The sequence below is a fragment of the Carcharodon carcharias genome, chromosome 6 (genome assembly GCF_017639515.1).
Source record: "Carcharodon carcharias isolate sCarCar2 chromosome 6, sCarCar2.pri, whole genome shotgun sequence".
NCBI classification, from domain to species: domain Eukaryota; kingdom Metazoa; phylum Chordata; class Chondrichthyes; order Lamniformes; family Lamnidae; genus Carcharodon; species Carcharodon carcharias.
The window spans coordinates 7,100,575-7,115,197 of record NC_054472.1 but is presented as its reverse complement, the minus strand read 5'-3'; the positions used below and the strand labels follow the sequence as shown (position 1 = coordinate 7,115,197).

General features: G+C 45.0%; 1 protein-coding gene across 8 annotated transcripts in view; it reads right to left on the bottom strand.

The window, feature by feature from the left end:
* The window catches only part of col14a1a (collagen, type XIV, alpha 1a), a 220,022-nt gene that overhangs the window by 126,597 nt on the left and 78,802 nt on the right, over positions 1-14,623 (bottom strand). For all 8 annotated transcript variants that reach the window (XM_041190009.1, XM_041190011.1, XM_041190012.1 and 5 more), the window contains 2 exons: positions 7,010-7,171; positions 2,325-2,444 (listed from right to left, as the gene is read on the bottom strand). In XM_041190009.1, the coding sequence (XP_041045943.1) occupies positions 2,325-2,444; positions 7,010-7,171 (282 nt within the window). The remainder of the gene's footprint in view (positions 1-2,324; positions 2,445-7,009; positions 7,172-14,623) is intronic.

Sequence of the window (14,623 nt, the reverse complement as noted above, 5' to 3'; positions counted from 1 at the left end):
TGAAGCCAATTTGCGATTGTCCGCTCAGCCCCTCGATGGTGGGCCACGTTTCCTGCCGTCAGGTGTTGGGAACTTCTTTGTAATACATCTGGATATCATTATGAGTCCAGCCCGCCGACTCATCCCCCCACCCCCCCCCCAAAACCCTGGATCGTCCGCCCACATTGGCGTGATTGCACGCTAACATGTTTCACAACTCTACGTAAGTGAGGTGCACCTAGTGAGCTACACTTTTCTCAGGACTGAGGTTTGTTTGCCTACCTTGCTTCAGGCAGCACTCACAGTCATCAATGCCAGGCTTCACAGGCAGCACCACTTCACTTTTAGGGGGGCTCATGGGCAGGTCTCTACCTACCAGACCAGCTGTAAGGTGGGGGCTGGCTTTGTATGGCTTCAGGGCTGGGGCTTGCTTGGGGAAGGGGGAGAAGTGGCCTCAGGCAAGGGAAGAGGCTGCCGGGTGAGGGCTGTACTGCGGAAGGAGGGTATCCTAAGGTGTGGGGGGGGGGGGCACATGTTGATCTGTGCAAGTGACCTCAAGATGTGAGGGCTGAGGAGGCAGCCTCCAGAGGAGATGAGGCCAGAGGGGAGGTAGAGGACAACATGGCAGGCCTCCATGGCATCCAAAAGGCACTCAAGGGACAAGTCACTAAACCTGGGGGCTGCAGTCTTCTTGCCTTTTGGGGCCATGAGTTATTTCCAGCAGTCTTGAGTTGGACCCGCTGAGAGGTGTGCACGCGGCTGTACTTGAAATGTGGCGCCGGCGTGATGAAGCAGCGAGGTGATGGGGCAGTGGGTGAATCGGAGCCCGCTCACCATGGAAACAGCGCGTTTCCCGGGAATGCATAACGAATGCGGCGGGTTTGGGATGGTACGGCGTGAGAAGCCGCCATTGCGGCCGGCAGGTAAAAGGTTGTTTTACCCGCCCACTATCACATTTAGTGCAAATCTGGGACATTTCTGCTCTTTAGCTCTGTCTCCCTCTCCACAGATGCTGCCAGACCTGCTGTGTTTTTCCAGCATTTTCTGCTTTTACTTCAGATGAGGCCTAACCAAGAAAATTGCGGGTTTATGGTTTGTGCAATAAGCCATCAATTGTAATAACAATACAGAATATTCAGCATTCTGCTTCTGGGCTTCCAAACTGAGTCTGTGAGCCACTGGTTACGCTGTTTGCCAAGTATTGCACAGACCAGGATATTCTCCGGAATAGGTTGAATCTTCAGCACAGCCAATGTATCCTTTTCCACTGTTTCAGTCTATGTATCAATGACAACTAGCATTTATATAGCGCCTTGACATAGTGAAAACATCCCATGGCAGTTCACAAGATCATTATCTGTAAGAATTCCAGTCCAAGAAAAATAAGGAGAGATTACGGCTAATAAGCTTGGTCAAAGAGTATGGCATAAGGAACGCCTCAAAGGAGGAGAGAGAGGAGGAGAGGGAGGAGGACAAAGAGGAGGAGAGCTTTGAAGAGGGAACTCCAGAGTTAGGGATGAAGCAGCTGAAGGCACAGCTGCCATTGGTGAAGTGATGGAAATCAGGAACGTGCAAGAGACCAGAACTGGAGAAACAGAGACCCCTGCACTAATGTGACTAAAGTTAACTCATTTTTGAGTCAATAGGGCAAGATACAAATATCAGCCTAACAGTAACCCTTTATCACAAGCAGTTCAACAGCTAATTGACTGTGAATGGCAGAACACCTACTTCTGCTGTCTGTAGACCTTTACAACAATCTCTGCAGCATACTGAAAGCTTGCCTCTGTGGGCTGTTAAATTCCTCATGAACGCATTATGTCATTTTGTTCAACTCCTTCTTTGTTCCTAATAAATAGCTCTCAGACTTCTCTAGATGGTTTCATTATCAGAGAAAGGAAAAATTTGCATTTCTATAGCGCCTTTCAGGATGCCCCAAAACACTTTACAGCCAATGGAGTACTTCCTGAAGTGCAGTCACTGTTGTAACATAGGAAACACATCCACCAATTTGCACACAGCAAGCTCCCACAAACATCAGTGAGACATTTGACCAGACGCTCTGTTTTTAATCGATGTTGGGCGCGAGACGAATATTGACCAGGGCATCGGGGTGGACTCCCCTGCACTTCTTTGAAGTAGTGGACATGAGATCGTTCACATCCACCTGGGTTTAACATCCAATCCAAAAGATGGCACCTCCGACAATGAAGCACTCCCTCAGTGCTACGCTAGGAGTGTCGGCCTGGATTGTGTGTTGAAGTCTATGATGCTGGTTGATTTGTACTTCTGGAATTTTTTTGGCGTTTTTTTTTTCACATGGTAATTTATATAATTAACAATACCTGTAAGAGTGTTCCCGCCCTTATAGGGAAGATTTCTGGCAGCATCCAGTACAGCTTCCTTTGTGCTGTGTTGATTCAGGTGCCATTCTATCCTTGGGTCCCCACTGTACTGAGCCAACCCTGAAACAAGTGGATGACATGTTCAAAGAAAAACAGCACATATTTGTGTGGTACAGTACTAGTCTATGACATCTTTGAATAAACACTATCGGGTTTAAATAAAAGCAGTAAACACACGGCCTCTTCTAGAAAAAAACAGCTCCTTGCCTTTTTAGAAAAGATCTCAATTTGTCCGTTTAACTTAGTTCTATCAAACCTGTAAATAATTACGCGACGTTATCTGATTACTGCAAAATTTAGACAAGCATAACCTGCATTAAACATATCTGGATATCAGCGTGAATCATTTCCCTAAACTGTGACGGTCAAAAAGGTTAATTACTTCACATGCTGTTATTTCTCTTGAAAGAAAGTCCAGAAATGTATTAAAGCACAAAGCAAAAATGTCTGTGATACAACAGTAAAATACTGCGGACACTGAGAATCTGAAATAAAAACAGAAAATGCCAGAAAAACTCAGCAGGTCTGACAGCATCTCTGGAGAGAGAAACAGTTAACATTTCGAGTCCGTATGACCCTTCTTCAGAGCTCTGGCCCGCTGGGTTTTTCCAGCATTTTCTGCTTTTATTGCAAATATGTCAGCATCTTATTTATTAATTTTTAAAAAAATGCTGTTTTAAGTCATCCTTCTTTTGCCTCCTTTCTCTAGTTGCTATCATTCTTATTGTCCCAACCTATCATCAGTGAGTTACTTGACCACAGCAATCAATACAATTTAGCCCAATCCAATCCTTAACTCACCCCAGCGTTTTCTGACCTTTTTTAGCAGATACAACTCGGACCAATCAGGAGTAACAACTCTAAACTGTCACCAATCTGGGAAACTTAGTGAACTCATTGTTACCTTAATTGAAACTAATTAACTGAGGGGTGAGGGACTTCAGTGATGTGGTGAGACAGAGGAAGCTGGGGTATTTCTCCTTAGAGCAAAGAAGAATAAGGGGGAGATTTAAGGGAGGTGTTCAACATTCTGAAGAAGGGTCATATGGACTCGAAAGGTTAACTCCGTTTTTCTCTCCATAGATGCTGCTAGACCTGCTGAGCTTTTCCAGCATTTTCTATTTTTGCTTCAACATTATTATTGGTTTTGATAGCGTAAACAAGCAGAAACTATTTCCACTGGCAGGGGGGTTGGTAACCAGAGTTAAGGTACTTGGCAAAAGTGCTAGAGGGGAGATGAGGAATTTGTTTTGTTTTACACAGCGAGTTGTTGCGATCTGGAACGCGCAGCCTGAAAGGGCAGTGGAAGCAGATCCAATAGGAACTTTCAAAAAGGAATCGGGTAAATATTTGAAGTGGAGAAGTTTGCAGGGCTATGGGGGAAAGGGAGAGGCAGAGGGAGTGGGACTAACTGGATAGCTCTTGCAAAGAGCTGGCACAGACACGAAGGGCCGAATGGCCTCCTTCTGTGCTGTGTGACTCTCTGAAATCGTGAATCCCTTCAAATGTTGCAACTTCATAATGGAAGCTAAAACCAGTATAGTGTGAGGGTCCAGTGGACTAGAATACCAAAGCGCTGGTGAATTGGAGCATTGGAACATTACTGTTCCACCCAACTTCAATCTGACCAGGGTTCCTATGGGAGAGGCAGTGAACTGAGGATAAGTTTGCACATCGTGTGCAAGAAGAGCCATTAGAAAGTACTAGGTCTGAATTCTGCACTCCTGACAGCAGGTGTATGCATGACCATGTTTGAATAGCCCCCACTCAGCCTCTTCATCTGAGGATTCCAGGGATGTTATTGATGAACTACGCTACCAGACTGAGAGATTATAACTATCAGGAAAGATGGAATAAACTTGGGTACTGTTCTCTGGAAAAATGAGGGTTGAAGAGTGAACTGATAAAGGTCTTTAAAATTATGAAGAGGTTTAAATAGGGTAGACATAGAGATGTTTCCACTTGTGGGCCCAACCATAGGGGCCATAGCAGTTTACAAATCCAATAGGGATCTCAGGAGAAACATAAGAACACAGAGAAACAGGAGCCAGAGTAGACCATACAGCCCATCGTACCTGCTCCACCATTCAATACGATCATGGCTGATCTTGGGCTTCAACTCCACTTTCCTGCCCTCTCCTCATATCCCTTAATTCCCCTGAGAGACCAACAATTTGTCTGTCCCAGCCTTAAATGTACTCAAAGATGGAGCACCCACAACACTCTGGGGTACAGGGTTCCAAAGATTCACAACCCTTTGCCTGAAGAAACTGCTCCTCATCTCAGTCCTCAATCATCCACCCCTTATCTGAGACTGGGTTCCCTAGAGTCCCCAGCCCAGGGGAAACAAGCTTTCGGTGGCCATCCTGTCAAGTCCCAGAGAGCGGTGACAATGTGGAACTCGCTGGCACATGGAGTGGTCAAGGTAAACAGCCTAGATGAATTTAAGAGGAAGCTAGATACTCAAGGGAGAAAGGAATTGAAGGGCTAATGGGGTGAGTTGAAGGCTCCTTTGGAACATAAAAGCCAGCATTGACCTATGTTGCCTGGTGTTTATGCTGTAATAAAGCGAGGACAAAAATCAAGGTGTAAGATGACTGCCCACTCCGAGTTATGAGTGGATCTGTGTCAAGAAGGGATATTAATGTCTATAATGTTATTGGAAATTGTTGTTAAATTAGAATTGTAGTAGGGTCTGTGTCTACATGTGTGTCTACGTGTGTGTCTGTGTGTGGCTTAATTGGATTAAAGCCAGCTAGTCTGGATGTTTTGATATATAATAGTTTGAGATGTTAATTAGATAAACGTAAGGAGTAGAAGCTAAAGGGCAATTTGCATTTTTAAATAAACCATTCAAAAGAATAGGTGAAATCTTGCACTTAGCTGGGAGATGCCAAGCAATGTGTTTATATTACTAATAAAATTGGTGGATTGAAAGAATTACTGTTAGGAGAAAATTAAAAACCTAGTAATACAATGGAAAACTCACATTCATAGGTATAAACCGAAAGAAGTTTGTGTGTGAGTCAGAGGCATGTAATATCTAAACAGCCTGTAAGCCTACAACTGTGCAAAGGAACCAAATTGAAAGGAGCCTCATTTTGAATTCGTAAAGTCAAATGTGCTTTGCCTGGTGTCTGTTTAAAGTCTATGGGTTACTGTTGTCTTGGGAGTGATTAATTTAGGGATTTGTTTAAAAGTTATTATGCTAGTAATTTGTAAACATGTGTATGTGTTTCATTAGTTGTTAAATTAATAAATGTTTAATTTAGTTTTATGTAAAAAGCCTCTTGAGGCATGGTGTTTTTATTTCTGAATTCAGAGCTGCATCTCAAACATACCAGTTGAAAATATAGGTTATGACAGTTGTTCAAGTTTCCCTCTAGGGTTTAAACAACTCAGCCTTTACCAACAGCTGTGTCAGAACAACCTGTTGGATACATTAGCGGAGGCTCACAGACGTAAGGAAGCTGGCTGTCAAAGGACATGTGAGAGTCCCCCTCGCCTCTGCTAGCCTGGCTGCTGCCAGTTCTTGGTCTGATCCATCAAACGTGCAGGTTGCAGGTAGGGAGGTGATCACATGCACCCAGGGCTGGCTTTAGATACCGTGAGTGAAAGCCAGATGCTGCTTTGGGAGATGATTTACTGGATAGTTGTTCAGCAATGCTGCTCCTCAAAGGCTCCCACATTTTAATCACAGAATCACAAAACCATTACAGTGCAGAAGGAGGCCATTCAGCCCATTGTGTCTGCACTGGCTCTCTGAAAGAGCACTCTAACTAGTCTCACTCCCCCGCCTTATCCCTGTAACCTGGCACATTCTCTCTTTTCAGATAGCAGTTCAATTCCCATTTGAATATCTTGATCGAACCTGCCTCCACCAGCCTCTCATGTCTCTGAGATCTGCATGCATTGTAGTCCATTGTAAAATCCTGCTTCCCTCATGTTCCCTATGCCAATACATCTTGCCTCAGTAAGGCGCTTCCAGAAGCCCTTCCCATCCCCTTTTTCAGTCGAAATTCCTGTCTATTGGGGCATGCATTTGGCACTGACACTTTGCCGACTTCATTGTAATTGGGACCAGAATTAATCGAGAGCTCTCCACTTGACTCCTTCCGGTCTCCCACTCTCATTCCACCAATCTGAGTTCTCTTCAAATCAAAAATCCACCCCGAACCGCAGAGAGGGAGAGAAATGAGCGTCAAATGTGAGACAATAACATCAATTTTAACAAATACCAAAATCCTTTGGAACAGTTATTTTGGGGTAGAAATTTGACTAGGGGGCACATCGCATAACCTGCAGTCATCAGATTAGCCACCCGTTATAAACTCCATCTAATATTCACCGCCATTGAATTCATTACCGATGAGATACTGTCTAGTTTTCACTGGCATTCAAGGTAACCTTAAGTCTCCCTGCAAAACTGCAGGGTAATGGAATCAGGAGCATTCAATTCAGGCTGGGACTGGGGGGGGGGGGGCAGTATGGGCAACGATGGGCTGAGTGGCCTCTTTTCATCCCGTAGTCCCAGGTGATCCAGAAGGAAACCCGCACAGTCTTTAAACACAGAAAAAGCAATCTTATCCCGCTATTTTCATGCTGTTGCCGGAAGTTACACTCACCTATTCTTGTTTTGTCAGAATCTACATTGAAAGCACTAACCAAGTTCTCCAAAAACAACCGGACAAGGCGGAAATTAAGTCGGCCGATACTCCAGGAACCATCCACGAGGACCACGATGTCTGCGATAGCTGGCGACTTGCACATAAACTGGGAGCCTGCAACTGAAACATTCGAGAAACTAAATCCGGGGCCATTCCAAAATCGACACTGGGCAAGATGGCAAAATGGATCACTCGTTAAATATCCCCCGTGCTTGAGGTATTAGCCCCTGATGTGCAGATGGGCAGAATAATCCCAAACATCTAATAACCGGTCAGTGTAGAAAGCACTATACAACTTAATCAAAAGCCAAACTACGCAAAGGATTGGTGGTCACCCCCAAATGCTTTGTGCTTCATTTAGTTTCAACAATATAGCAAGAGGCTGAGACGATTATGGCCTAAAATAAAAATAATGAACGACAGGAAAACTACCTCCTCTTGGAGGTATAGAAGCAATTAAACTTTATTTTAGCATCATCACAAAGGACAGAAGTAATTACAATGCAGAATTACTTACATCCAGTTTATAGAAATAGTTCGGACAAATAAAAAGCTAACAAACAAATCTGGAGATTTATTTTGCTGTTCACATCAAAAACCCTTAACATGCAGACAACATCAATTCAGCTGTTGCAGACAGTGTGTATGCAGTTCAACAGTCAAAAACAAAATTACAAACGTTATCGCAAGCATTATAATTACAGTAATGACGCAGTGAGTTCGCGACCTGACATAGTCTAGAATTCAAAGTGAATGATTCATCAAAATCACCAGATATTGCATGGCATTTGTAACTGTACATTTCACATTCTCTTTTCAAGGATCACATAAATGTTTCCTTGCGGAGGAAGATATACATTCTCAAATTCCTGTTTAACTGAGATCACTCCTTCCCGGACATTCTTCCCACCACACACCCCCCACCCTTTCCCCCAGCCCCCCACCACTCCGAGGACTGATGCAGGACACTGCGCAGAAAGGGAGCCACACCACCTCTTGTATAACCGTGCTCCATTTACACATCAGAACTCCTGCGTTATTGCAGGAATTGGACAGTGAGGGTCTCTTGCTGATATTTCTAATCCACCGTCCACCAGTGCAGTCTAATTGTGTGTTTAGTTTTCTCTCTCTCTAGCTTTAGAATTCTAAAGGCTGTGCAGGAAGACCTGAAAAGAACACAATGAATATGATAAACAAAGTTACTATTACCTGAGCAGTTACATTCCAAAAACAACAAGATGTCACATCACAGTGGAGTAGCTAAGATTGGCATAAATTGCACATCTGGTGTAATGGGATACCAACAGGGGGAAATGGGAGGAGGCCATTCAGCCCATTCAGCCTGTTCCAGCATTCAGTGAAATCACGGGAGATCAGTATTCTCAGCTCGGGGATTCCCACACCGGGGTTGTTCTTACAATAATAATTGCTGTTGTTTGTCGTTGCTGTGTTGAAGAGGATTGATTGAGTATGAAGGCCAGTGAATGAAGCTGTCACAGCGAATACGAGGGTAACGTACGGAGGCATTTGCACATTAGAGCTGTCCCGAGCAGTTAATGAAGGTTGCGTTCAACCCGACAACTGGTGGGGAATATTTCCCTATCGAGCTGAGAAAACGGAGTATTAATTTCAGGATGGCACACAATACCATTCGTACCAAGACCCCTTTGATGAATTGCCTATCTCAACTTATATTTATATAGAGCCTTTAACATAGTAAAATGTCACAAGAAGGGTTAAAGGACAAAATCTGGCACAGGTGCCTAAAGATACATAAAGATGATCAAAAGCTTGGTCAAAGAGGTAGATTTTAAGGATCATCTTAGAGGAAAGAGAGGTAGAGAGGTAGTGAGGTGGTGAGGTAGAGAGGTGGTGAGGTAGAGAGGTAGTGAGGTAGAGAGGTGGTGAGGTGATGAGATAGAGAGGTGGTGAGGTAGAGAGGTGGTAAGGTAGAGAGGTGGTGAGGTGATGAGATAGAGAGGTGGTGAGGTAGAGAGTTGGTGAGGTAGAGAGGTGGTGAGGTGATGAGATAGAGAGATGGTGAGGTAGAGAGGTGGTGAGGTAGAGAGGTAGTGAGGTAGAGAGGTGGTGAGGTGATGAGATAGAGAGGTGGTGAGGTAGAGAGGTGGTGAGGTAGAGAGGTGGTGAGGTGATGAGATAGAGAGGTGGTGAGGTAGAGAGGTGGTGGGGTGGAGAGTTGGTGAGGTAGCGAGGTGGTAAGGTAGAGAGGTAGAGAGGTGGTGAGGTGGAGAGGTGATGAGGTAGAGAGGTGGTGAGGTAGAGAGGTGGTGAGGTAGAGAGGTGGTGAGGTAGAGAGGTGGTGAGGTAGAGAGGTAGAGAGGTGGTGAGGTAGAGAGGTGGTGAGGTGATGAGATAGAGAGGTGGTGAGGTAGAGAAGTGGTGAGGTAGAGAGGTGGTGAGGTAGAGAGGTAGAGAGGTGGTGAGGTGGAGAGGTGGTGAGGTAGTGAGGTGGTAAGGTAGAGAGGTAGAGAGGTGGTGAGGTGGAGAGGTGATGAGGTAGAGAGGTGGTGAGGTAGAGAGGTGGTGAGGTGGAGAGATGATGAGGTAGAGAGGTGGAGAGGTGGTGAGGTAGAGGGGTAGAGAGTTTTAGAGAAGGAATTCCAGAGCTTACAATCTTGACAACTGGAGGCCTGGCCACCAATGATGGAGTGATTAAAATCAAGAATGCACAAGAGGTCAGAATTGGAGAAGTGTGGAGATATGAACAGAGGAACACTGAAACAGGAGAAGGCCATTCAGCTCCTCGAGGCTGTTCTGCCATTCAATGAGATCATGGCTGATCTGTGACCTGACTCCATATACCTATCTTTGTCTCACATCCCTTAATACCCTTTGTTAACAAAAGTCTATCAATCTCAGATTTAACATTAACAACTGACCTAGCAGCAACTGTCATTTACAAAAGAGGGTTCCCACCTTTAGCCAACATTTGCAAGTAGAGTATTTCCTGACTTAACTCCTGAAAGGTCTGACTCTAATGCTTAGTCAATGACCTTTAATCCTAGGCGCACCAACCAACAGAAATAGTTTCTCTCTACCTACCCTGGCCATTCCCCTTTTTGATTAAATCACTCTGTGACTTTCTAAATTCGAGGAAATATAATCCCACCTTGTCTAATTGTAATTTAAAACTATCTGGCCCTGGGGACCTGTCACCCCTCAGTGCCATTATATTCTTCATTACTGGTATTTTGCTTACATTGAGTGGAATCTTCTGGTCCCGTAAGCAGCGAGAAGCTTGGGGGGCGAGCGGGTGGACTTAATTTGGCTTGATGCCAAAAATCAGTTTTCCGACAGCAGGGGTGAACTTGAGGGACCCTGCTCTCGGGACTTTAAAGGTAAGCGGCGCTTCCTGACGAGCACTGTCAGCAAGCGCTTTTGCATGAGTTGGCGTTAAAAAGCCACCTCGCCAGAATTAAGCTCCAGTGAGAAACTAGAACGTTCACATTCACACAACTGCACAGAATTGGCGTGAAGCTGGCGAGGGAGGCTTCTCCCATGATGAACGGTGAGCTGCCGCTGCATTGTCCGCTTTGGGGAGCATCTGTAAACGCTGGCCGGCCTGTGCTAGAGTGCGGGTGGGGGCAGTGCAAGTTGCGTGGGCCTTCGACCACCCCACCCCCCCACCCCACCATGGGGCAGGGTTTCCTGCCTGTAGGAGGGAGAGTCGGGGCCTGCGCTGCGCATGCGCACGAAAGAGTGCAGGAATCTCCCTGAGGCCCGGGGCTGCATCAGGGAGATTCAGTTCATATTGAGAGTTTAAAATAAAGAAAGTTAAAGAATCATTTACACGTGAGCTGGGACATGTTTATGAAATGAGCAAAATTTATTTATTAATTTAATAAAACCTTCATGAAACCTGATCCCGCCCGTGGATGAGGTTCCATGAAAAAGGCAAAGGCCGCCTCGGCTCTTCGCCTGCCCCTCGCCAACCTTAAGATTGGAAAGGCAGCATTGAGAATCACTTTAATTGGTTTATTAATGGCCGTAACGGGCCTTTGACAGTTCAGCGGGTACGCAGCCACCTCCGGCACATGCCGGCCGAGTGAAAGATCTGAATGACCCGCCCGCGCACACCAAAGAGAAAATCTGCCCCATGAGGGAACAGTGGGGACAACAACGTCCTACCTAACCCCACCGCGAGAATCGACGGGTCCCTCGCAGATGCCTATGTAATGAGCTGAACAGCACCACATCATGCAATGGTCAGCTGTCCCACCCGCCACCAAACGTAGACTTCAGAACAGGAGATTCTGGCCCTTAATTTTGGTGATTCCCTGCCTTCCCCCGATTCAATATTAGTTTCCTAACGGCGCCCGGCACACTGACCTCTCCCACGAGTGTAAATACTGACAAAGTAGTTATTCAGTAAGGTTCCTTAGTTCCATTTGCAATATCAGTTTAAGGGGCCTACAGAGCAACCTCCTGTTCCTAAATATAATCGGAACATTTTTAATGTTGCTTTGGATATCCCTTGCAAGTTTCTTTTCATGCTTTCTCTCTGTAGATCTTACTATCTGCTTCTTGTGGTTCTTTATTGACATTGGTGGCTTGCGGGGGAAGTTACACAAAGATAATGAGCTGTGAGGCCATGGGAGGTTTGGAACACAAGGATGAGAATTTCCAATTCAAGATGCTTCTTTACTTTATCTTTCATGAGATATGGGCATCGCTGGCAAGGCCAGCATTTGTTACCCATCCCTAATTGCCCCTGACATGAGTGGCTTGCTCAGCCATTTTAGGGGGGCAGTTAAGAGTCAACCACGTTGCCGTGGGTCTGGAGTCACATGTAGGCCAGATTGGGTAACGATGGCAAATTTCATTCCCTAAAGGGCATTAGTGAACCAGATGGGTTTTTACAACAATCATTGATGTTTTTTATGGCCACAGCCCTGAGACTAGCTTTATATTCCAGATTTATTAATTGAATTTAAATTCCACCCGCTGCCATGGTGGGATTTGAACCCGTGTCCCCAGAGCCTTAGCCTGGACCTCTGGATTACTAGTCCAAACATCACTACACCATCGTATCCCCCCCGTTGCCTGATCATGAACCAACGTTGTCTCAGTGGAGCTATCAACACCATAAGCAAAAGAGAAATGCTGGGAAAGAGGAGAGTGAAGGAGAGATCCGGATCGGTCACAAAGTTTCTCCTTGTGGATAGACCTCGGATTGACAGCAATAAGGAAGATGCAAAATATCCGATAGATGCGATTCAACGTGGAAGCAGAGCCAGGGAAACTATCAGCCACAATAAGTAAAATGATAAAAACTGCAGAAAATCAACAAAATAGAAAGACCAAAAGAATGCGTGAAGGTAAAGAGATCTCGAGTGTTACAGCAGAGGAGAAGAAATGTTTACAAATTAAGATAACAAGTACAATGGGTTTCAAACAAAAGGACAGAAATATATCACCGTTCCTTCACTGTCACTGGGTCAAAATCCTGGAATTCCCTCCCTAACAGCGCTGTGGGTGTACCTATACCACATGGACTGCAGCGGCTCAAGAAGGCAGCTCACCACCACCTTCTCAAGGGGCAACTAGGGATGGGTAATAAATGCTGGCCCACATCCCATAAATGAATAGAAAAAGAGACAGACATTAGAGGGTGTGCTTTCTTGCACAGAAAGAAACAGAACCTACTTGATCTAAAGCCTTAATTAATCTTTAAGCAATTTTTGATTAAGTCACTAAACCCAATGGCTTAATCCACCGATTACCCATTCACATGACCTTCTTAATCCGATAGAGTGCTATGGGGTTCAACTTATTTGGAGGGGTGGATTGGTTTTGTTGCCCGCACATTGCCAGCTGCACTTCTCTGAAACATCTAGAGAGCCATCGAATAAAGCAGCCTGCAAAATGGGGCAGGAGACTCTAAATATGGAGGAAGGAAAGATACCCTATTGAGATCAAAAGAAACTCTTCCTCAATGCATCACGCCCTACTCTTGACCCTCAAGCCCATTCATTACTTCCTTAAACTGGCACTCTGTCAACCTCCTGCAACTCAGAAGCTAAAGCCAAAGAATGTAGACTTAAAATATGTTCTAAAGTAGCATTGAGAAAGTGGATGGGCAGGCACCTGCCCAGCTCTGTTAAATTGCAAACTCTTAACACCCCCCAAATTTCCCACAAACATATAAAGGACTTGCACTTACATAGCGCCTTTCAATACCTCAGGATGTCCCAAAGCACTTTACAGCCAAGGGAGTACTTCTGAAGCGTATTCACTCTTGTAATGGAGGCAATACAGCAGCCAACTTGTGCACAGTGAGATCCCACAAACAGTAATGTGATAGTGACCGGGTAATCTGGCTATTTTAAAAGTTTTTTTTTTTATTTGTGTTGCTCAGTTATAGTTCGATGTTGAGGTTAACAATCTATTCAACGGCTTCAGTTGACACAGTGTGAACAGTTGTAATGCCATCAGGAATGGATCTCTTAGAGCAGGAGCTGACTATGTGGGCGATGGTCCAATTTGGATGGCCAGTCACAATTTGAGCTGTTCATCATATGATCGTAAGAAATAGGAGCAGGAGAAGGCCTTTGGCCCATTGAGCCTGCTCTGCCATTCAGTAAGATCATGACTGATCTGACCATGGCCTTAAGTCAACTTTCCTGCTTGTCACCCATAAACTTTGCAGATCAGAGGCAGATGGTGATGTATCGGTAATGTCACTGGACTAGCAGGCCCAGACTGCTCTGGGGACGCAGATTCAAATCCCACCACGGCAGCTGGTGGATTTTAGATTCAGTTAATAAATCTCTAACGAAAACAAAAATACCTGGAAAAACTCAGCAGGTCTGGCAGCATCTGCGGAGAGGGACACAGTTAACGTTTCAAGTCCGAATGACCCTTCTAGACTCAGTAATGGTGACAATAGAACTATCAGTGATTGTTGTAAAAACCCATCTGGGCACTAAAGGCCAGCCTTGCCAGTGACACCCACATCCCGTGAAAGAATAAAGAGCAAAGAAACTTTCCAACTCAGCCTTGAATGTACTCAGTGACCCAGCCCTCACTGCTGTCTATGGAAGAGAATTCCAAAGACAACATTCCTCATCTCAGTCTTAAATGGTGCTGACTTACTTTTAAACTGTGCCTCCAGTTCTAGATTCCCCCACAACAGGAAACATCCTTCCAGATCCTGTCAAAGCCCCCCTCAGAATCTTATAATAAGATCACCTCTCATTCTTCTAAACTCAATGTTTTCTCAATGTCCTGAAGTTCTTTAGCCTGACAAGTTGTTTTTGTTTAAAAGTGATGTTGGTTAAGGAGTAAATTTTTTTTAATTTATTCACTCTTGGGTGTGGGTGTCACTGGCGAGGCCAACATTTATTGCCCATCCTTAATTACCCTTGTTCAGAGGGCATTCAGAGCCAACCACATTGTTGTGGGTCTGGAGTCACATGTAGGCCAGACCGGGTAAGGACAGCAGATTTCCTTCCCTAAAGGACATTAGTGAGCCAGATGGGTTTTTATAACAATCAGCAATGGTTTCATTGTCATCATTAGACTTTTAATTCCAGATTTTTATTGAATTCA